At 43.2% G+C, this 21976-nt stretch overlaps 1 protein-coding gene across 1 annotated transcript in view; it reads right to left on the minus strand.

The window, feature by feature from the left end:
- LOC139418698 (bifunctional heparan sulfate N-deacetylase/N-sulfotransferase 1-like) overlaps positions 1–21976 on the minus strand; it is a 109155-nt gene that overhangs the window by 25396 nt on the left and 61783 nt on the right. The window contains exons 3-4 of the mRNA XM_071168345.1: positions 11404–12383; positions 4616–5101 (exon numbers count right to left, since the gene is read on the minus strand). Coding sequence (XP_071024446.1) covers positions 4616–5101; positions 11404–11958 — 1041 coding nt within the window. The 5' untranslated portion in view covers positions 11959–12383. The remainder of the gene's footprint in view (positions 1–4615; positions 5102–11403; positions 12384–21976) is intronic.

Below are 21976 nucleotides of genomic sequence, written 5' to 3' on the forward strand. Positions count from 1 at the left end.
TGGGTTTTAATTCTATACCTCAGGTGGTGGTACTGGCTATATGCCTAAAGATGGCTGTAACCTCGCACTACCTTCAATACTTATGGGATGAAGAAGTAACTAGGGCTGTTACGGTGACCGTATTACCGCCACACTGTCAGTCACTCGTCATGACGACCGCAGTTAAATTCCACGTGACCGTTTAGTCACGGTAGCTAGGCTTCTCCAACCTCTGATGCTGCTGATGGTCAACATCCCGCAGATGGTCTATACTGCTCAACTTTCCTAATATTAAGCACATTGCTTATGTTTACAGCAGGAGTATAGCCTACCTGGCTGGCATGAAAATGAACCATGAGAAAAACATACCCCATTCCCTATTTAAGTGCATTAGATGACAAGTATTTTTCCCGTGCCCATGTTCTGAGACAGGAGCCTGATACCGGTCCATTTGAAATCAAAACTCATTTCTAAAATATATTACGTAGTATATGTAAAGAGGAGATTCGATTAAGAATAGTTCGATGGGTGGCAATACTAGCCTTTCACTCGTGAATGATGCCCAGGTTGTGCGCAGTAAGGCAAGAAACAGTGCAGGCCCTTTGCGACTTATTCAAATTGTAGTCACACACCTCATGTAGCCGAGCCCATAGGCCTATATGTTTTGATAAGATTTGTATCACAACTAAAGTGGCCAAATAACTTCTTAAAATTAAGCACATGAATCCACTTTACAACCAATGTAGTAGAGCTTAACTGGCATACACAGGCGGCGGCGCATGAGTTTCAAGTTTGAGGTCACGTTTGAGAACGGTGTTTTCCCACTACTGGATTGCATTTTGGAACATTCACGCGTATAGCCTAGTGCCGCGTGTGCATTGCTGCGCTTACTATGTGAAGAAATAGCCTAATAGTTTATCAACATTTTAAGCTTAATGTTCTGATGTGTTGCATCAGCCCCATTGCTTTTTAAAAAATGTGACGTGAGTGGTTGTATTCATTTGGGATCGATCGCATCCCACAACTGTCCGAGACGATGTTTGGAATTTATCTTTCTCGCAATAGAATAGGTCAACTTTTGGACTACGGGGGACAGTAGATTGACAAAGGCTAATTCTTTGGCTGTTCGTTAGGCCTACTCATCTTGTTGGCTGACGAAAAGTAAATGTGGACAGTTCTAACATCTTCAATTAATTCAATTAGGATGAGCGCAGTTGCGTTCCCGATGTGTCGGTCTTCACTTGTAGTCTACTTCGGAGCTGAGATGCCCGTGAGAAGGACCGGATCACGTGACATGCATTGACTAATAATAATTGAGATATCTGAGAGAGCCATGTGAGTGAAAGGTTTTTCGGGGCAAGGCGATTGGCAGCCGGGAGAATAGAATTTGAATTATTATATTCAGACCAAGAGCACAATGGCCGCAAAATGCATGGATGTTTTTAGGGGGCATTATGGCTACACAAGGGAGATGCCACAGGGAAATTTGAGGCATAATCAAGTGCTTGTCAAATTGTGAATGAGAGACTGATGAAGTGTGTGCAGCCTGTGCAAGAAAAGCAGAGCTCATACCTTTTAGGGAAGGTTTTTTCAAATTATCATTGTAGACGCATCAACGCAGCCTTAGAATGAATAAAAAAAATCTAAACATATAGCCCAACGTTTGTATGACAACTAAAGTTGCATAAATAACTCAATATAAAGCATATAGGAGGACCTGTTTCTTTGTTAACCGCTGAAGACAATAGCCACACGCTCGCACTTCCTCAGATATCGTTCAGAGAAAATATCCTTTCCATTTTATTCCGCTATGTTCAATTGTGTTCTTCAAACTACAAAACAATATAAAATAATGCCACGGAATTCTAAGCAAATCTTATCTGCTAAATTAGTAGCCAACAGCCATGGCTCAGATCAGGGCCTACCATAAGGACACTCATAGTAAGGCATTATGTTCATCTGAAATAACTACATTTTCTTCATATCGTGTTTCTTTGGACCGGTCTAAAATAAATAACGGATTTACTGTGATGGCGTAGGCTACATTCATTGGATTTACTAGACTTTTTCAAAATGTAGATGTTCCAAAAGTCTTCATCGGTGGCTTGAAGGCTATGTATGCATGGAAGAAAGGAAATGCTACAGCTGTTGATGTTAATTAACGGTCAATTACCGTGAGACCGGCAGCTATTTGCTTGACAATCACCGGTCGATTCAATTTCCTGACAGCCACAGCCCCAGATAACATAAATTGGTCTAATTAATAAGGATATTTGTACAGAAGAAAAAGGTCTGCAAGACAGATCATGCTCTCCATCCGATCCCATAACCTCCACTGCATACAGGGAGGCCCGTATTATCCTGCTTGCTCTGGAGTCCAGATAAGTGAGAAGGTGACATGATATCCCTAGTTGATATTGACTGCTAACATGAATGCCTTTCAACAACCAAAAAATATGCAGGTGTAATAGCAATCTATTTCCGTATCTTCCATTTTGAAAATGCATGACCATTTATGGCTACAATGACAGGTTACAGTGCATTTGGAAAGTATTCAGACCACTTGATGTTTACAGCCTTATTCCAAAATGGATCCAATCTTTCTTTCCCCCTCATCCATCTACACACAATACCCAATGACAAAGGGAAAACATGTTTGGACATTTTTACAAATATATAAAAAAATATATAAAAAACATTTAAAAATTGAAATATGACATTTACATAAGTATTCAGACCCTTTACTCAGTACTTTGTTGAAGCACCGTTGGAAGCAATTACAGTCTCAAGTCTTCTGTATGATGCTTCAAGCTTGGCACACCTGTTTTTGGGAGGTTTCTCCCCATTCATCTCTGCAGATCCTCTCAAGCTCTGTCAGGTTGGAGGGGGAGCATTGCTGCACAGCTACTTTTCAGGTCTCTCCAGAGATGTTCGATCGAGTTCAAGTCCGGGCTCTGGCTGGTCCACTCAAGGACATTCAGAGACTTGTCCCGAAGCCACTCCAGCGTTGTCTTGGCTGTGTTCTTAAGAGTCATTGTCCTGTTGGAAGGTGAACCTTTTCCCCAGTCTGAGGTCCTGAGCGCTCTGGAGCACGTTTTCTTCAAGGATCACTCCGTGCATCTTTGCCTCAATCCTGAGTCTCAAAGCCCCATGATGCTGCCACCACTATGCTTCATCGTAGGGATGGTGCCAGGTTTCCTCCAGACGTGACGCGTCGCATTCTGAGAGTCCTTTAGGTGCCTTTTGACAAACTCAAAGTGGGCGGTCATGTGCCTTTTACGGAGGAGTGGCTTCCATCTAGTCACTCTACTATAAAGGCCTGATTGGTGGAGTGGCGCAGAGATTGTTGTCCTTCTGGAAGGTTCTACCATTTCCACAGAGGAACTCTAGAACTCTTTCAGAGTGACCATCAGGTTCTTGGTCACCTCCCTGACCAAGGACCTTCTCTCCCGATCGCTCAGTTTGGCCAGGCAGCCAGCTCTAGGAAGAGTCTTGGTGGTTCCAAACTTCTTCCATTTAATAATGGAGGCCACAGTGTTCTTGGGGACCTTCCCCAGGTCTGTGCCTCGATACAATCCTGTCTCGGAGCTCTACAGACAATTAATTCATTTGACCTCGTGGCTTGGTTTTTGCTCTGACATGCACTGTCAACTGTGGGACCTTATATAGACAGGTGTGTGCCTTTCCAAATCATGTCCAATCAACTGAATTAACCACATGTGGACTCCAATCAAGTTGTAGAAACATCTCAAGGATGATCAATGGAAACAGGGTGCACCTAAGCTCAATTTCGAGTCTTATAGCAAAGGGTCTGAATACTTGTGTAAATTAGGTATTTCTGATTTATTTATTTTGAAATCACTTTAGAATAAGGCTGTAACGTAACAAAATGTGGAGGTCTGAAGGGGTCTGAATACTTTCCGAAGGCACTGTACATTTGCGCAGCGATTGTGCGTGCGTGTTCGCCCTGTGCCCGATTGCATGTGCACGCGCATGGGTCGCAAACCTTGAACCACTCCTTTTTGGGGGTCGAGGGTCAAAAAGTTTGAAAACCACTGAGCTAGCGAAGAAGTTGCTGATTTGCTTTACAGGTATAGGATCTGGTGCGGCGCAAAATACAAATTGTAGGGCGAGAGGGTTGCCATAAATGAATAGCTCCAAAACCTTTTGGGTGATCAATACTAGCATAGACTTACTGGTCTTTGCATGTCAAAATGTATTGAAATGTATAATTTACATATGAAGCTTGCATTTGGAATTTATATGTATTATTACATAATCCAAATGTGTTGCAGACAAAATAATGAAAAGGGCCGTCTGGTAGCCTCAAACAGAAAGATTTGTCATTTCTTGTACAGTTTTTAATTTAAAAAAATTAAAACTTGACTTATGACTCGACATGCTCTTAGAATGCACGACTTGGACTTGACTCGACCCGTTCTACTTGGGACTCGGACCTTGTGACTCGAACAAAAGTGACTTGGTCACACCTCTGGTGATTAGCCTACTTAATGAACTAAATGTAAATAGATACACAGTCGTATCACGCACAGAAACACACTGACACAAGTAAAACACACTTCAAACAAAACCCCGTTTACAAATACCAGTATGTAAATACACTGCGGATGCTTACCTTGACGTCTGAAACCTTCATGCGGGTGCCCTCCTTGCCCACGAAGATGTCGTCGATGTCCACCAGCAGGTAGCGATCTAGAGCCAGAGACAGCCTCTTGCCCGTCAGGAAGGCCACAGCGTCCACAAACACCAGCTTGTGCAGCCAGAAGTTGAGGTTGTTGCCGAAGAGCACCCGCTGGATGCCGTCGTGGAGCCCCAGGTCCTGGACCACAGAAGCATGGAGGGGGGCGCCCACCCCCACCCCGGACGGGCCCAGGTCAGGCACCCGGGTCCTGGCTAGGAGAACAGGCTCGTAGGTGGAGTGATTGGACTGGAAGACGGTCCAGTCGTCCCCGGGTAGGGGGCCTCGCTCCACCTCCCGGGCCTTAGTGATGAGGAGCAGGGGGGACTTGGGGTTGACGCTGCAGTCCCTCAGGCCCAGGTTGGAATGGAGGAAGAGAGGGAAGCCCTTCAACTGGGCACTGAGCAGGCTGTTCTCATTGGCCTGGGAGAGAAGAGAGGGGAGAGATGGAGCCAGGTCACAGCGGGCATTTCAGTTTACAGTTAGTTTCCTCCACAACTCGGTGGCCTCAAATTCTCTTCCAATGCTGAAAACATTGACCAAAAGAGTTACGGGCTTTGGCCATGTGTGGGTTGCGCAAATCTGTTTGTGTGCATTTGTGCAGGAGCGAAAGAAAAATGCAGGTGAAACCTCTGCTCCTTATTTGTTCATTTACATTCTGAGCAGGAGCCCCATAAAGCTTGTATCGATTGGTGATAAACAGCATTTGGTAATTCGACACAATCACAGTCAACAGCCATAGATGGTCCGAGTCTACCAGACTCACATCCAAACCAAACTAGCAAATCATCATTCAGTGGCTTAGCAGATGCTGCTCTATTCTCAAGAGCCACTGGCAATATCTGACTTTGGAAAATATGATCGGAATTCAACACCATGCAATATATATGCCTGTAGCTAGTAGCCACCCTTTACACAAGAGCCCCTCAGTCAGATGCAGAGACTTGGGTGGTTATCACCTATTAGGCCGAACTTTCAATGCGCCTTGGCCAGTGCTGGAAAAAGTACCCAAATTGTCAAACTTGAGTAAAGTAGTAAAGTACAGACACTTCATAAAAAAAACAACTTAAGTATTACTTCAAAGTATTATTTTGTATTTTTATTTACTTAAGTACTTTACAACACTGGTCATGGCAACATGGCTACTAGCCCAGGGACACTACGGGGTTGATTGGCCAAACTCCCACAGCAAGAAAAGGGAGCAGTTCTTAATATAGCCTAGCCCTAGGTGAATTATGAGGAGACCGACTCTTTTGCTAGTTCAGGAGGGGAGGATTTATTCCAATTACACAGCAACAACATGGATATAGGATTAAGCTCAAGGACTAATGGGAGGACGAGAGGGGCTTAAAGCAGCCTCTATCCCTGCCTGGGTGTAATTAAGAGTGAGGGTGCTGGTTAGCAAATGGCCCGAGCTGGCCTTTCAGGTTGTGAAAACCCTGCTCTAGTGCTTGGACAACCCCTGTCTGTCAGCTCTGGGACAAGGCGGGGCGAGGCCACTTAGCCCCAGTGTTGTGGTACTAACAGAAGGGGGTTTACTTCAGACCCAACCAAGGGGAATTAGGCAGGCCAATTTACTGTAGCAGCCAAGCAGCTGAGTGAGTCCCACTCCCACCCCTGGTGAATTTGCTGAGCCATGTTCCAGCAGGGCCATTATCAGCTAAGCTTCGGGCCTACGGTCGATGAGCCATGACAGGACCACTGCACTAGAGGAACGACAGGGTAGCAACCAACCACAGGCAGAGACTCTGTTGATAGACCTGTGTGTGTGTGTGTGTGTGTGTGTGTGTGTGTGTGTGTGTGTGTACTGTATTATACTGTATGCGCTGAACACAGAGGTAGACTTCCAGGTTAGACGACACCCTCAAGGCGGAACCTGCCCGCCTTTTACACAGTCGGGAGTCATTTAAAATTAACGAGCGCACATTTCATTCAGACACTTTTATTGCAAACCACTAAATTCCCCCTCGGCTTCAGGGCGGACCAGAGAATTCTGCTGTCTCGCAGCTCACGGTCCACTTTTCTACTCATCCGACTATGTACTTACACAAACCAGTCTAGGTGTCCACTTTCTCTGACCTGACCTCCAGCAATGCCTGCCTATCCCAGACTATGAGAGGATGCTTAGTGGTTAGGAGGACCTCTTCTAGTCTATATGGTGATTGTAGCCTAAAGCAGAAAGAGGGCCAGTGGTCAAGTCAGGGTGAGGAGATTTTGAGTGGAGGCATGACGATAAATCTGATTACTTTTTTCAGCATGATGAACCAGGGATCAGATTGAACACAGAAAAGGTCTGACACAATCAGCACAAGTGCTCCTACCCGGGCGAATCAGTATAATTTCTATAGCGCTTCTTAGGACGCATTGCTTCTTTATACAGCTGGTTAAAGATACATGAGATAGGTGTACATTGCTTAACAATCTTACCAGGCTGCAATCAGTGACTGGCTCTCACTTTAAACAACCCTATGATCCCCACTCCGTAGTCCACAAAGTACTAACCTTAAACACTAGGCCAATGGCGCCTCCTTTGAACATCAACATTCTGCCAGTCAAATTAATAGATTTCATATATGCGATCGCAAAAATATTAATTTTGGTTGTGTTTATGAAGGTCTTCGGTATCAGGGAAAAAAAAACAAATTCAAAAGAACATAAATTGCATTTATTCGTTTATGTTACCGTAAAAACAAAAAAACAACACTAAAACCACGGCAGTTCAAGAGTTAAATCCATCACAAAAAATATATTACAATTTACTTAAGAAACATTATAGAAATAAGAAAAAGTACTTCAAAATAACATATATTTGAATTGTGTTGAGCGATTAACTAACACTTTGGTTATTTTAAAACAACTAATTGAATTCCATTTATTTATTCATTTTCCTGTGAGTTTCTCTACAGATAAATCAGAGTAAACCCGAACTGTGTGATGTAGTTGGGAGTTGTAGTTTCCAACAGATCAATATTTTATATAGTTTATTGCAGAAAACATAGTAATTAACTACAATGACCACGCCTACTTGTCCGGTCTGAGAAAAGACACAGAAAAACGTGAGAGGTATAGTGAGCAGTTTCTTCGTGAAGTACAGTGCCTTCAGAAAGTATTCTGTTGTGTTACAAAGTGGGATTAATATTTATTTAATGGTAATTTGTTGTCAATGATCTACACAAAATAATGTGTAATGTCAAATTGTAAGAAAAAATCTAACATCTGTAAGACATTTATGAAAAAAAAATACTAACTTATCTTGATTACATAAGTATTCAACCCCCTGAGTCAATACATGTAAGAATCACCTTTGGCAGCAATTACAGCTGAGTCTTTCTGGGTAAGTCTCTAAGAGCTTTGCACGCCTGGATTGTACAATATTTGCACATTATTATTAAAATTCTTCAAAGCTCTGCCAAGTCTGTATAGCAATGATCAGCAACTGTCATTTGCAAGACTTGCCATATACAGTGCCTTGCGAAAGTATTCGGCCCCCTTGAACTTTGCGACCTTTTGCCACATTTCATTCAGGCTTCAAACATAAAGATATAAAACTGTATTTTTTTGTGAAGAATCAACAACAAGTGGGACACAATCATGAAGTGGAACGACATTTATTGGATATTTCAAACTTTTTTAACAAATCAAAAACTGAAAAATTGGGCGTGCAAAATTATTCAGCCCTCTTAAGTTAATACTTTGTAGCGCCACCTTTTGCTGCGATTACAGCTGTAAGTCGCTTGGGGTATGTCTCTATCAGTTTTGCACATCGAGAGACTACATTTTTTCCCATTCCTCCTTGCAAAACAGCTCGAGCTCAGTGAGGTTGGATGGAGAGCATTTGTGAACAGCAGTTTTCAGTTCTTTCCACAGATTCTCGATTGGATTCAGGTCTGGACTTTGACTTGGCCATTCCAACACCTGGATATGTTTATCTTTGAACCATTCCATTGTAGATTTTGCTTTATGTTTTGGATCATTGTCTTGTTGGAAGACAAATCTCTGTCCCAGTCTCAGGTCTTTTGCAGACTCCATCAGGTTTTCTTCCAGAATGGTCCTGTATTTGGCTCCATCCATCTTCCCATCAATTTTAACCAGCAGAAAAGCAGGCCCAAACCATGATGCTGCCACCACCATGTTTGACAGTGGGGATGGTGTGTTCAGCTGTGTTGCTTTTACGCCAAACATAACGTTTTGCATTGTTGCCAAAAAGTTCAATTTTGGTTTCATCTGACCAGAGCACCTTCTTCCACATGTTTGGTGTGTCTCCCAAGACTTGGCAAACTTTAAACAACACTTTTTATGGATATCTTTAAGAAATGGCTTTCTTCTTGCCACTCTTCCATAAAGGCCAGATTTGTTCAATATACGACTGATTGTTGTCCTTTGGACAGAGTCTCCCACTTCAGCTGTAGATCTCTGCAGTTCATCCAGAGTGATCATGGGCCTCTTGGCTGCATCTCTGATCAGTCTTCTCCTTGTATGAGCTGAAAGTTTAGAGGGACGGCCAGGTCTTGGTAGATTTGCAGTGGTCTGATACTTCAATATTATCGCTTGCACAGTGCTCCTTGGGATGTTTAAAGCTTGGGAAATCTTTTTGTATCCAAATCCGGCTTTAAACTTCTTCACAACAGTATCTCGGACCTGCCTGGTGTGTTCCTTGTTCTTCATGATGCTCTCTGCGCTTTTAACGGACCTCTGAGACTATCACAGTGCAGGTGCATTTATACGGAGACTTGATTACACACAGGTGGATTGTATTTATCATCATTAGTCATTTAGGTCAACATTGGATCATTCAGAGATCCTCACGGAACTTCTGGAGAGAGTTTGCTGCACTGAAAGTAAAGGGGCTGAATAATTTTGCACGCCCAATTTTTCAGTTTTTGATTTGTTAAAAAAGTTTGAAATATCCAATAAATGTCGTTCCACTTCATGATTGTGTCCCACTTGTTGTTGATTCTTCACAAAAAAATACAGTTTTATATCTTTATGTTTGAAGCCTGAAATGTGGCAAAAGTTCGCAAAGTTCAAGGGGGCCGAATACTTTCGCAAGGCACTGTATATAAGCCTATTTAAGTTAGAACTGTAACTAGGCCACTCTGGAATATTCAAGGTCTTGCTGGTAAGCAACTCCCGTATATATTTGGTCTTTTGTTTCAGGTTATTGTACTGCTGAAAGGTGAATATGTCTCCCAGTGTCTGTTGGAAGGCAGTTTTCCCTCTAGGATTTTGCCTGTGCTAAAATCTATTCCGTTTCTTTTTATCATAGAAAAAACTCCCTAGTTCTTGCCGATGATAAGCATACCCATAACATGACGCAGCCTCTACCATGCTTGAAAATATGAAGTTTGGTACCCAGTGATCTGTTGTGTTGGAATTGTGCCAAACATAACGCTTTGTATTCAGGATATAAAGCTCATTTCTTTGCCACATTTATTGCAGTTTTATATTAGTGCCTTATTGAAAATAGGATACATGTTTATGAATATTTTGAGTATTCTGTACAGGCTTCCCACATTTCACTCGGTCATTTAGGTTAGTATTGTGGAGTAACTACAATGTTGTTGATCCATCCTCAGTTTTCTATCACAGCCATTAAAACGAAATCTAGAATCGGCTTCCTATTTCGCAATAAAGCCTCCTTCACTCATGCTGCAAAACATACCCTTGTAAAACTGACTATCCTACCGATCCTTGACTTCAGCGATGTCATTTACAAAATAGCCTCCAACACTCTACTCAGCAAATTGGATGCAGTCTATTATAGTGCCATCCGTTTTGTCACCAAAGCCCCATATACTACCCACCACTGCGACCTGTATGCTCTCGTTGGCTGGCCCTTACTACATATTCGTCGCCAAACCAACTGACTCCAGGTCATCTATAAGTCGATGCTAGGTAAAGCCCCGCCTTATCTCAGCTCACTGGTCACCATAGCAGCACCCACCCGTAGCACGCGCTTCAGCAGGTATATTTCACTGGTCATTCCCAAAGCCAACACTTACTTTGGTCACCTTTCCTTCCAGTTCTCTTCTGCCAATGACTGGAACGAATTGCAAATATCACTGAAGCTGGAGTCCTTTATCTCCCTCTCCAACTTTAAGCATCAGCTGTCAGAGCAGCTCACCGATCACTGTACTTGTACACAGCCAATATGTACACAGCCAATATGCACACCCAGCCCATATTGTTGCTTATCCTCCTGCTCTTTTGCACCCCAGTATCTCTACTTGCACATCATGATCTGCACATGTATCACTCCAGTGTTAATGCTAAATTGTAATTATTTCGCCTCCATGGTCTATTTATTGCCTTACCTCCAGAATATTCAACATTTGCAAACACTGTACATAGATTTTTCTATTGCGTTATTGACTGTACGTTTGTTTGTGTGTAACTCTGTGTTGTTGTTTATTTGCACTGCTTTGCTTTATCTTGGCCTGGTCGCGGTTGTAAAACGAGAACTTGTTCTCAACTGGTCTAACTGGCTAAATAAAGGTGAAATAAGAAAAAGAAAAATAAGGGGGTGAAAAAAATGACATGTCCTCTTTAACGATAAGAGAAATTATGTTTGTGATATTAAGATTCTAACAACGACAGTCTGTTAAATGCACTTATTTAGGAACCGTAAAGGGGGGGAGGGGCATTCCTTAAAATGGCAGAGTAATTCAAAAAGTACATTTGTTTCGAGTCACTATGACGCTCATTACCACCCACACAGTACTGACCTTAAAGAAGCCTATGATGCCCACTCCGTACTCCACGCAGTACTTGTCCAGCAGATCTCTGTTCCAGGCGTCCAGGTTGACGTACTTCAGGACGTTCTCGTAGATGACCAGCGTGAAACGGCCTCGGTCCTTGTCTGTCAGGGTGGGCATGTCCCCCTTCCCCGGGGCGATCTCGGTCCGGTAGCGAAAACGGCCGGACTCTAGGATTGCCACAATGTCCTGGCCCAACTGGGAGTACAGACTTTCCACAAACACCAGCACCACAGGGTCGGTGCGTGACGCGTCTGAGGGCCTGGCCGTGCGTGGAGGGAGAGCTCGGGAGGAGGTGGAGGGCGTGGTGGCCCGAGGGTCGTCCCAGTCGGCAGTGCCCTCCTCTGGCCCTCCTACGCCCCCCGCAGCAGGCTCCAGCTCCTGCTTGACTCCGTAGAGGAAGTAGGCGGAGACCAGAACGCTGACCATGCAGAAGAGGAAGAGGAGCAGCAGGCTGGTCTGGAGAGTGAGGGAGTGAGATTGACGGAAGAGCCGCCGGAGGCGACCGCATGACGGCAGCAACATCACCCTGCGCAGAATCAGTCACAGAGTTGACAGTGAAAGCAATCGGAATGCAGCAGTTGCTTCAGAGGTGGCAGAGAATCTTCTTCCAGAATACAATAGGCCCCTTCACGTCACATACTCTCATGTCACCATTGCAGAGGGGTGGTGGGAGTGACAGTGGGCAGGGGACACCATCAGGGTGGGTGGGTGGCTCGCTGGCAGAAGGGATGTGTGCCTTTCCTCCATCCACCAGCCCAGGTCCCCTGCCCTCCCCACCCCCCCCACCCCGAGCTCCAACTGCTCACACTAAGTCTTTAGGCTTTCCGCAGCACTGACAGAGGGGCGAAGGTGGCGACGGGGTAAAGACGGTTCTCTGGGGTCACACGGGTTGTCCAGCAAGGTGCTGCTCTTCCAGCAGTTCATCCCCAAAACATTCTCCTGGAGACCTGGAAGGCAAAGACAAAAAACATACACACAGTTGAGAATAGGACTGTTCAGTGTTCCAGTTCTCTCCACCTTTTACTGAGCTCACCCTCCATCCCACTCTGCATTTCTTGATTGCATCTTTAATTCATAATTTAAAAAAAATGTTGTTTAATGACATCCATTTTGAATAAACTAAAAGTCTCTCCTAAGCTTAGGCCACACTGATCAAAATGTGTTGGAATTGTGCCCGTGTCTACCTGATTGCTCAAGGAAAGTGTTCAACATGCTCCCAGGGACATCAACATCAGATCCCCTAGAGCGGTGGTTCCCAAACTTTTTAAAGTCCCGTACCCCTTCAAACAATCAACCTCCAGCTGTACCCCCTCTAGCACCAAGGTTAGCGCACTCCCAAATGTTGTTTTTTGCCATCATTGTAAGCCTGCCACACACACCCACTATACGATACATTTATTAAACATAAGAATGAGTTTGTCACAACACGGCTGGTGGGAAGTGAAAGAGAGCTCTTATAGGACAAGGGCACAAATAATACAATCAATAGTTTTGATTTATTTAGCACTTTTCATACAAAACTTTATTTGTTCATCAAATTGTGAATAACTCACCACAGGTTAATGAGAAGGGTGTGCTTGAAAGGATGCACATAATTGGGTTGGGTTGCAATGTTGGGTTGTATTGGAGTCTTAAAATCATTTTCCACACACAGTCTGTGCCTGTATTTAGATTTCATGGTAGTGAGGGCCAAGAATCCACTCTCACATAGGTACGTGGTTGCAAAGGGCATCAGTGTCATAACAGTGCGATTTGCCAAGGCAGGATAGTCTGAGCGCAGCCCAATCCAGAAATCTGGCAGTGGCATCTGATTAAATTCAATTTCAGAACCATTTGTTGCAATTTCGATGAGGCTCTCTTGTTCAGATAAGTGGACTGGAGGCAGGGAATGAAAGGGATAATGAATCCAGTTGTTTGTGTCGTCCGTTTTGGGAAAGTACCTGAGTAATTGCACACCCATCTCACTCAGGTGCTTCGCTACATCACATTTGACATTGTTCATTTGCACACAAAAAAACATACAATGATGGAAAGACCTGTGTTGTCCTTGTTAATGCAGACAAAAAAAAAAACTCCTTAACTCCTTAATCGTAGCCTCAATTTTGTCCCGCACATTGAATAAAGTTGCAGAGAATCACGGTAATCCTAGAATCAAATCATTCAGGCAAGAAAAAACATCTCCCAGAAAGGCCAGTCGTGTGAGAAACTCATCATCATGCAAGCGGTCAGACAAGTGAAAGTTATAGTCATTAAAGAGAACTTTAAGCTCGTCTTTCAATTCAAAAAATTGTGTCAATACTTTGCCCCTTGATAACCAGCGCACTTCTGTATGTTGTAAAAGCGTTACATGGTCGCTGCCCATATCATTGCATAGAGCTGCAAATACACGAGAGTTCAGGGGCCTTGCTTTAACAAAGTTAACCATTTTCACTGTAGTGTCCAAAACGTCTTTCAAGCTGTCAGGTATTCCTTTTGCAGCAAAAACCCAGCAAAAAGTCCATTTGAAGTCACAAAGATGTCCAGGACTTCAAAAATATCCTCTCCTGTTGTCCTGGTTTCCAGTGGTTTGCAGAAGAGGATGTCCTCCTTAACTGACCCCCCCATAAACGTAACGGACATATACCAAGCCCGCCACGTCTGTTGACTCATCCAGCTGTAAACGCATAGAATTCACAGGCTTCTATGCAAAGCAGTAATTGTTTCAAAACATCTCCTGCCATGTCACTGATGCATTGTGAAACGGTGCTGTTTGATGAAGGCATCGTCTGTATAGTTTTTTGGGCATTTTCCTCCAGCATTGTCCCAGCTATATCCGCGGCAGTCCTTCACAATCGCATGGGATTTGCCTGTCCTAGCCACTCGGTAGCTCACCATATAAGATTATTCTAGCCCCTTCTTATTAATGGTATCTGTTGCTTTTATACGTCTTCCTACTCAAAAGTCGTCTTAATTCCCTCTCAAAAAACTTGAGGCTTATTTTTCAAAATGGCATGATTTGTTTCTAAATGTCTGCGCAAGAGTAAAGGTTTCATTGAGTTGTGAGATAGTACTCCTGCACATAACACACTGTGGGCTGAGGAAAGGCACTACTCCCAATATAAGTGAATCCCAAATCATCATAGTTTCACCTCTTCGATGGTCCAACGTCCGTCTCTTTGTTGCTTTCCCGTGTAAATGGGGCAGTAGCTCTTCAGCTGTATCAAATTCACAACTGTCCGTATCCATGCTAGCTGGGCTAACAGCAAATGTAGAATTACTGATGCTAGCCTTGGATGTGCTCGTGGAAGCAGAACATCTTGTGTCGTTGACAGGTGCAAGTTTAGTACTGCTGGTAGTAGTAGTACTGGTATGTGTCTATGCATGTGGGCCTTACTTTTTTAAAACCATTTATCAATTTTCGAGCAAACAGAATGAGCAGCAGCTACGTTTGGCTGCATTCGGACCATTAGTGGAATTCCCGCGAGAGAGTAACGGTTAATGTGATTGGATGTTCATTATTTGACTAAGCTACCTGTATTTGACATTGTGTTATTTCGCTGAACACTAGATAGTTTCATTTTATTTTTGGCAGTGAAACAAGGCTTCTCAGGCGAGAAAAAAACCTCACCCAAATGTGTAGCCCCGTTGGAAAATGCAAATGGACCGTTTGAAAACAGAACTTTTTTTTTTTGAACGTGAATCACATTTTTATTTGGCGTACCCCAGACGGCATTGTGCGTACCCCAGTTTGGGGATACCTGCCCTAGAAAGAGGCGCATTCCAACACGTACAGTAAGGTGCTGATTCTGACGTGTGCTGCCCCTTCATTTTTTCATACCGTTTGACAAAGAGAAATGTATAATGGGTTTTTAAAAAGGAGAGCAGAAGACCCAGTCAGTGAATTAATGTGCTGCTGTCACGAGATCCCGGCGTTCAGGCATTCCTCTCAGAGAATAACAAGAGGATCCGGGACAGGCCAATTCTGGATTACAAGGTAATGACAGCCGCTTGAATTGATTAGCAGGGGCTTTCACAAAATGATCCTTGCGCTCTTCAATTCACTTCAAAGGGAACTTTTTTTCCCATCCGTAAAGTCAAAAACTCAAAACTTTAAGAAGCGAGTGTGGTACAAGTAAAGAGAGGGGGTGGAGCAGAATATGAATGACCTCTAGTCTCTAGAAGCCTGCATCATTGCCAGGATGGACAGCCCCGTCCGCAATGTCTCCATCATGTCTCCGGAAACCAAGCACCCACCCAGGGTCACGTCATTGTATCATAGAAGTTGCTTGCATACTGTTAATGTATTGTCATTTGGGCAATTTCAGCTGGGAGTGTTTCAACGAGCCTAATCTGTTACGACATTCCGGTTTGAAATGAACCCCAAAAAAGGTCGAGCGAGTCTGTAGTGAAGCTAACAAACACAGATCTGAAAACAGAACTTCTATTTACCCACCCCCAAAAATTCAAACACACAAAAACTGGTACATTTAACCTGCCTGGGCATATTCTATAGGGTTGCTTGTTTAGAATGGCCGCACCTCGTTTTTTTTTGTCTTCCTCTACAAAGCACCAATTTTCAGAGGACAAATACACAAGCTTAAAACGAGAGCTTGTTCAAACTTTGGAAAGGGCTGAGGTGACAGGGGAGACAACAAGATCCAGCGTGCCTGAGGTGGGATCCAGCCAGTCACCACAGATCCATTAATATATGGAAGGTGGGAGGGCGCATGGGAAAAGAGCATGGAACAAAGAATCAAAGCCTGACAGGGGTTACGGGGATAAAAATGCATGAATACCAAAGCAAAGCAAGAGCACAAAAAGTACATTTATAAAGATGAAAACACAGGCAAGGCCATGGAGAGGATAGGAGAGGAGGGCCAGGGAGAAAGCCATTTCATCACTTCAAAAGGGTGCTGGGAGCAGAGCATGTGAAAGACGCCCGAGTCGCCCTCCCTCCGGTGTGAGACGCAGCTGTTCGTGTTCGAGTCCGTTAGCGGGATCCAATATCCCCATCAGAAAGTTTAGGGGCTAGTTTCAGGAAGCAACAAAGCAAGAGTAAATTCCAGAAGGGGTTCTAAGGATGACGTGCAGGCATTTGAGCCCTTTTTCTTTACCCCACTCCCTGCCCCCTCCCCAGCACCCACACCCAGAGTCTAAGCTCCAACCACAATACCTGTCACTTGGCTCCCATTGTGGCCCGAGAGAGTGACGTGAAGGCCTGTCACCGTGTCATCTGGACCAGGATTAAAAAAAAAGGGACAGGGGCTCTGCTATTCATACACAAGTTATTTAATATGCACCAGGCAGCCACCGCAACAGGAGTAGCCCCCCCTTTTAAAATGTGTAAAGGATTATGAAAACCCCAGTATGATTCAGATGACACAATGCATTTGTCAAGTGAAACTAAAATGGGATACACCCCCCAAAAAACTAAACAAAACAAACATGGGAGTGCAAAAGCTGCTCCGTCATAGGCAGTAGGTTCTACTGTAGGACGGGGCTGGGCTACACAAGGTAGCTATAGCTAAAGCGCTAATAAAACATGTAAAAAGTATAAACGTAGAGCTGGGCGATATGGACAAAAATCCATATGGTGATAAATTGCCTGAATTGACGCAATAAATAAAAATAAGTTTATAACAATCACCCGTATTAGCGAACTTATTTCATTTCAAAACGTCACATTTCACTAGCGCAGGCGACTTATCGTAAAGAACGATACCAGCAAAATCCTGCAATGAAATAGTTTTTTTTTTTTGTCACATGCGCCGAATACAATAGGAGTTGAAACGCTTATTTACAAGCCCTTAACCAACAATGCAGGTAAGAAAAATAAGTGTTAAGTGAAAAAAAAAATAGACAGGTAAAAAATTACAAATAAAAGTAAGAAATAATTAAAGGGCAGCAGTGAAATAACAATAGCGAAGCTATATACAGGGGGTACCGGTACACAGTCAATGTGCGGGGCACCAGTTAGTCGAGGTAATATGTACATGTAGGTAGAGTCAAAGTTACTAAGCATAGATAATAAACAGAGTAGCAGCAGTGTACAAAAAAAAAAGGGGGGGGGGGGGGGGGCGCAATGCTAATAGTCTGGGTAGCCATTTGATTAGCTGTTCAGGAGTCTTATGGCTTGGGGGGGGGGGGGGGGGTAGAAGCTGTTAAGAAGCCTTTTGGACCTAGACTTGGCGCTCAGGTACCGCTTGCTGTGCGGTAGCAGAGAAAACAGTCTATGACTATGGGGCTGGAGACTGACAACTTTTAGGGCCTTCCTTTAACACCGTATAGAGGCCTTGGATGGCAGAAAGCTTGGCCCCGGTGATGTACTGGGCCGTACGCACTACCCTCTGTAGTGCCTTGCGGTCGGAGGCCAAGCAGTTACCATACCAGGCAGTGATGCAACCAGTCAGGATGCTTTCGATGGTGCAGCTGTAGAGAACTTTTTGAAGATCTGAGGACCCATGACAAATCTTTTCAGTCTCCTGAGGGGGGAATAGGCTTTGTCGTGCCATCTTCACGACTGTCTTGGTGCGTTTGGACCATGTTAGTTTGTTGGCGATGTGGACACCAAGGAACTTGAAGCTCTCAATCTGATCCACTACAGCCCTGTTGATGAGAATGGGGGCATGCTTGGTCCTCCTTTTCCTGTAGTCAACAATGATCACGTTGAGGGAGAGGTTGTTGTCCTGGCAACACACGGCCAATAAGTGATTGGTATGGCGGTTTTGGTATGGCGGTTCCAGCTCTAGGATAAGGTTTGAATATCTGTGTCGTCTTGTTCTCTGGCAGTAGAGATACATTGCCTTCAGAAAGTATTTCGCACCCATTGACTTATTCCACATTTTGTTGTGATAAAGCCTGAATTAAATGGATTGAATAGATTCTCTCACCCATCTACAGTACACACAATACCACATAATGACAAAGTGAAAACATGTTCTTAGAAATGTATTGAAAATGACATACAGAAATGTCTCATTTACATAAGTATTCACACCCCATGTGTCAATACTTTGTAAAAGCACATTTTTGAATATTTTTTATTCTGTACAAGCTTCCTTCTTTTCACTCTGTCAATTAGGTTAGTATTGCAGAGTAACTACAATGTTGTTGATTCATCCTCAGTTTTCTCCTATCACAGCCATTAAAACGCTTTATATATTTTTTTAAGCCACCATTGGCCTCATGGTGAAATCTCAGAGTTGTTTCCTTCCTCTCTGGAAACGGAGTTAGGAAGGACAACTGTGTCTTTGTAGTGACTGGGTGTATTGATACAGTATCCAAAGTGTAATTAAAAACTTCACCACGCTCAAAGTGATATTCAATGTCTGCTTTTTATTTTTTTCTTTACCAATAGGTGCCCTTCTTTGGGAGGAATTGGAAAACCTCCCTGGTCTTTGTGGTTGAATCTGTGTTTGAAAATCACTGCTCAACTGAGGGACCTTGCAGATAATTGTATGTGTTGGGTACAGAGATGAGGCAGTCATTCAGAAATCATGTTCAAAACACTATTATTGGACACAGTGAGTCCATGCAACTTATTGTTACTTGTTAAGCATAGTTTTACTACTGAACTTATTTCGGCTTTCCATACAAAAGGGCTTGAAGAGAGTCAATAAGCTTTTATTTTTTGAATTCATAGTTAAAAATTAGAGGTCGACCGATTCTGATTTTTCAACGCCGATACCAATTATTGGAGGACCAAAAAAGGCAGATTAATCGTCCGATTTAAAAAAAAAATGTATTTGTAATAATGACAATTACAACAATACTGAATGAACACTTATTTTAACTTAATATAATACATCAATAAAATCAATTTAGCCTCAAATAAATAATTAAACATGTTCAATTTGGTTTAAATAATGCAAAAACAAAGTGTTGGAGAAGAAATTAAAAGTGCAATACGTGCTATGTAAGAAAGCTAACATGTTCTGAGCAAGGAACTGAAATGAGAACATATGAAAGCTGGTGGTTCCTTTTAACATGAGTCTTCAATATTCCTAGGTAAGAAGTTTTAGGTTGTAGTTATAGGAATTATAGGACTATTTCCCTCTATACCATTTGTATTCCATTAACCTTTGACTATTGGATGTTCTTATAGGCACTTTAGTATTGCCAGTGTAACAGAATAGCTTCCTACCCTCTCCTCGCTCCTCCCTGGGCTCGAACCAGCAACACAACAACAATTAGCGCGCGCTAACTAGCTAGCCATTTCACTTCGGTTACACGAGCCTCATCTCTGGAGTTGATAGGTTAGAAGTCATAAACAGCGCGATGCTTGACGCACAACGAAGAGCTGCTGGCAAAACGCACTAAAGTGCTGTTTGAATGAATGTTTACGCGCCTGCTTCTGCCTACCACCGCTGAGTCAGATACTTAGATACTTGTATGCTCAGTCAGATTATATGCAACGCAGGACACGCTAGATAATATCTAGTAATATCATCATCCATGTGTAGTTAACTAGTGATTATGATTGATTGTTTTTTATAAGATAAGTTTAAATGCTAGCTAGCAACTTACCTCGGCTTACTGCATTTGCGTAACAGGCAGTCTCCTTGTGGAGTGCAACGAGAGAGAGGCAGGTCGTTATTGCGTTGGACTAGTTAACTGTAAGGTTGCAAGATTGCCCCTGAACAAAGCAGTTAACCCACGGTTCCTAGGCAGTCATTGAAAATAAGAATTTGTTCTTAACTGACTTTCCTAGTTAAATAAAGGTCTAAAAAATAAATTACAAAATTACAAAATAAAAAAATAAATAAAAAAAAACGGCAAATTGGTGTCCAAAACTACAGATTTCGGCCATTCCGATTAATCGGTTGACCTCTAGTAAAAATCTCTAAAAACATTCGTCCACTTCGACATTATGGGTTATTGTGTGTAGGACAGTCACAAAAAAAGCTACATTTAATCCATTTGAAAAATTCAGGCTGTAACACAACAACATTTTGAAACAGTCAATGGGGGTGAATACCTTCTTAATGCACTGTAAGTGACATGAGTCACAGTGCCTGAGGCAAATAACAGACAAAATAACAGAATTTTCACATCTCCTCCAGATCAATACACCTCGCTTTTCCTTCACATCAATTGTCTCTTCTGAGAAACTGAATACCAGGCTGAAATGACGGCAGATAGTCTTACAAGGCGAGTGACAACGGCTTTCAGGAGTGTTCCTTTTGTTCCACGTACCTGACAAAAAAACAGGGAGAATGGAAGGGAAAGAGTGGTGTTCCTGGCATTTGAGTCTTATGTGTATCTATAGCGCAGAAAGTCGATCCTAACTTTGAGCAATGATACCTTTAGTAATAATAGCATGAGCAACATTAAATGAGCACGCTCACTCCACCAACGCTCACAAATTGCTTTTGTGTCACAAGTTTCCAAAGCCTCTACAATGACATACCAAAAATGCTGAGATGGTGGGGGGGAAAAAACAGGACTGTTAGAAATGTGGGAAAATGAGGACCTTGACATTTACCAATAAGTCACCAACTCCCAAGTTCCCAAAGTCAATTTTTTTCTTTTCTTCTTGCAGTCAGAGAGTTCTGACAGACGTGAAAAGGAACTGGGGGCCTCCGGGAAAAAAAAAACACACACACACACACACACACACACACACTAGGAGCATGATCAGTGCTAGCATAGCACACACCCTACCCTCAGGGCATCACATACCTCATGCATCATGTGTTCCTAGAGAGGGACAGCAATACGCTCTTAGCTCTCCCCCAGTACAAAGGCCCTTACGACACATTAAGGAACAGATGTGGAGAGAACCATTAAGTATGGACTCATGTTCCACCAACTCCAGGAATATCATCTTTAATGTGGCTAATCAAAACGAGGACAAGAAGTTGTATTTTAAAACGTAGGCCGCCTATTTTAATTGTTTGAATGTAATGTCAGGATAACCTCAGGTATGTGAGGAATCTGTATCAACTACGCTTATTAAAGTAGTTCAAATTGGAACGCCGCTGCACCTAATCAATCGCGTTGTTAGAATGTAATAGACGGTCAGAGATCTTAATGTGCTGGAATTACTGGTCATCCGATTCAACCAATCAATGGGATTTTATTGGAGAATAGAGACTAGAAGAGGGAAGAGGTTAGAATATCAACACATTTAGGAGACTGAGTTCTCCTTGCATACGAGGGGCTGTATGACACAGTGGAATAATTTAAGACAGAAAAAAAGTTCAAAGATCGAGTCTTCAAAGCCTCTCTGCCTTTTGCTTCATCTTAGTCAAGGCTTCTTCTCAATCCTTTCTTTTTTATTTTCAAAGCAAATTTGGACAGTGGAGACGGGCTACTGAAATGAAAAAGATAACGTGAAAAAACAAAGGCGTCGCGCCTCAACACTCGGGAATATTAGCGAGCCACTGATTGGAGCGTAGAGCCAGTAACACCGGAACACTTCCTGTAATGAGCACCGTGGGTAACTGCGCCAGAGGCTTGGGCTACAAGACAATCCCTGGCCGCTGGCCCTGGGTGGCTAGCCTTGCAGGACTGCGTTCTCCTAGTCTCAGGCAGCCCCAACTTCAGATTCACAGCGTGT

Source organism: Oncorhynchus clarkii, chromosome 10, assembly GCF_045791955.1.
Source record: "Oncorhynchus clarkii lewisi isolate Uvic-CL-2024 chromosome 10, UVic_Ocla_1.0, whole genome shotgun sequence".
Taxonomy (NCBI): Eukaryota; Metazoa; Chordata; class Actinopteri; order Salmoniformes; family Salmonidae; genus Oncorhynchus; species Oncorhynchus clarkii.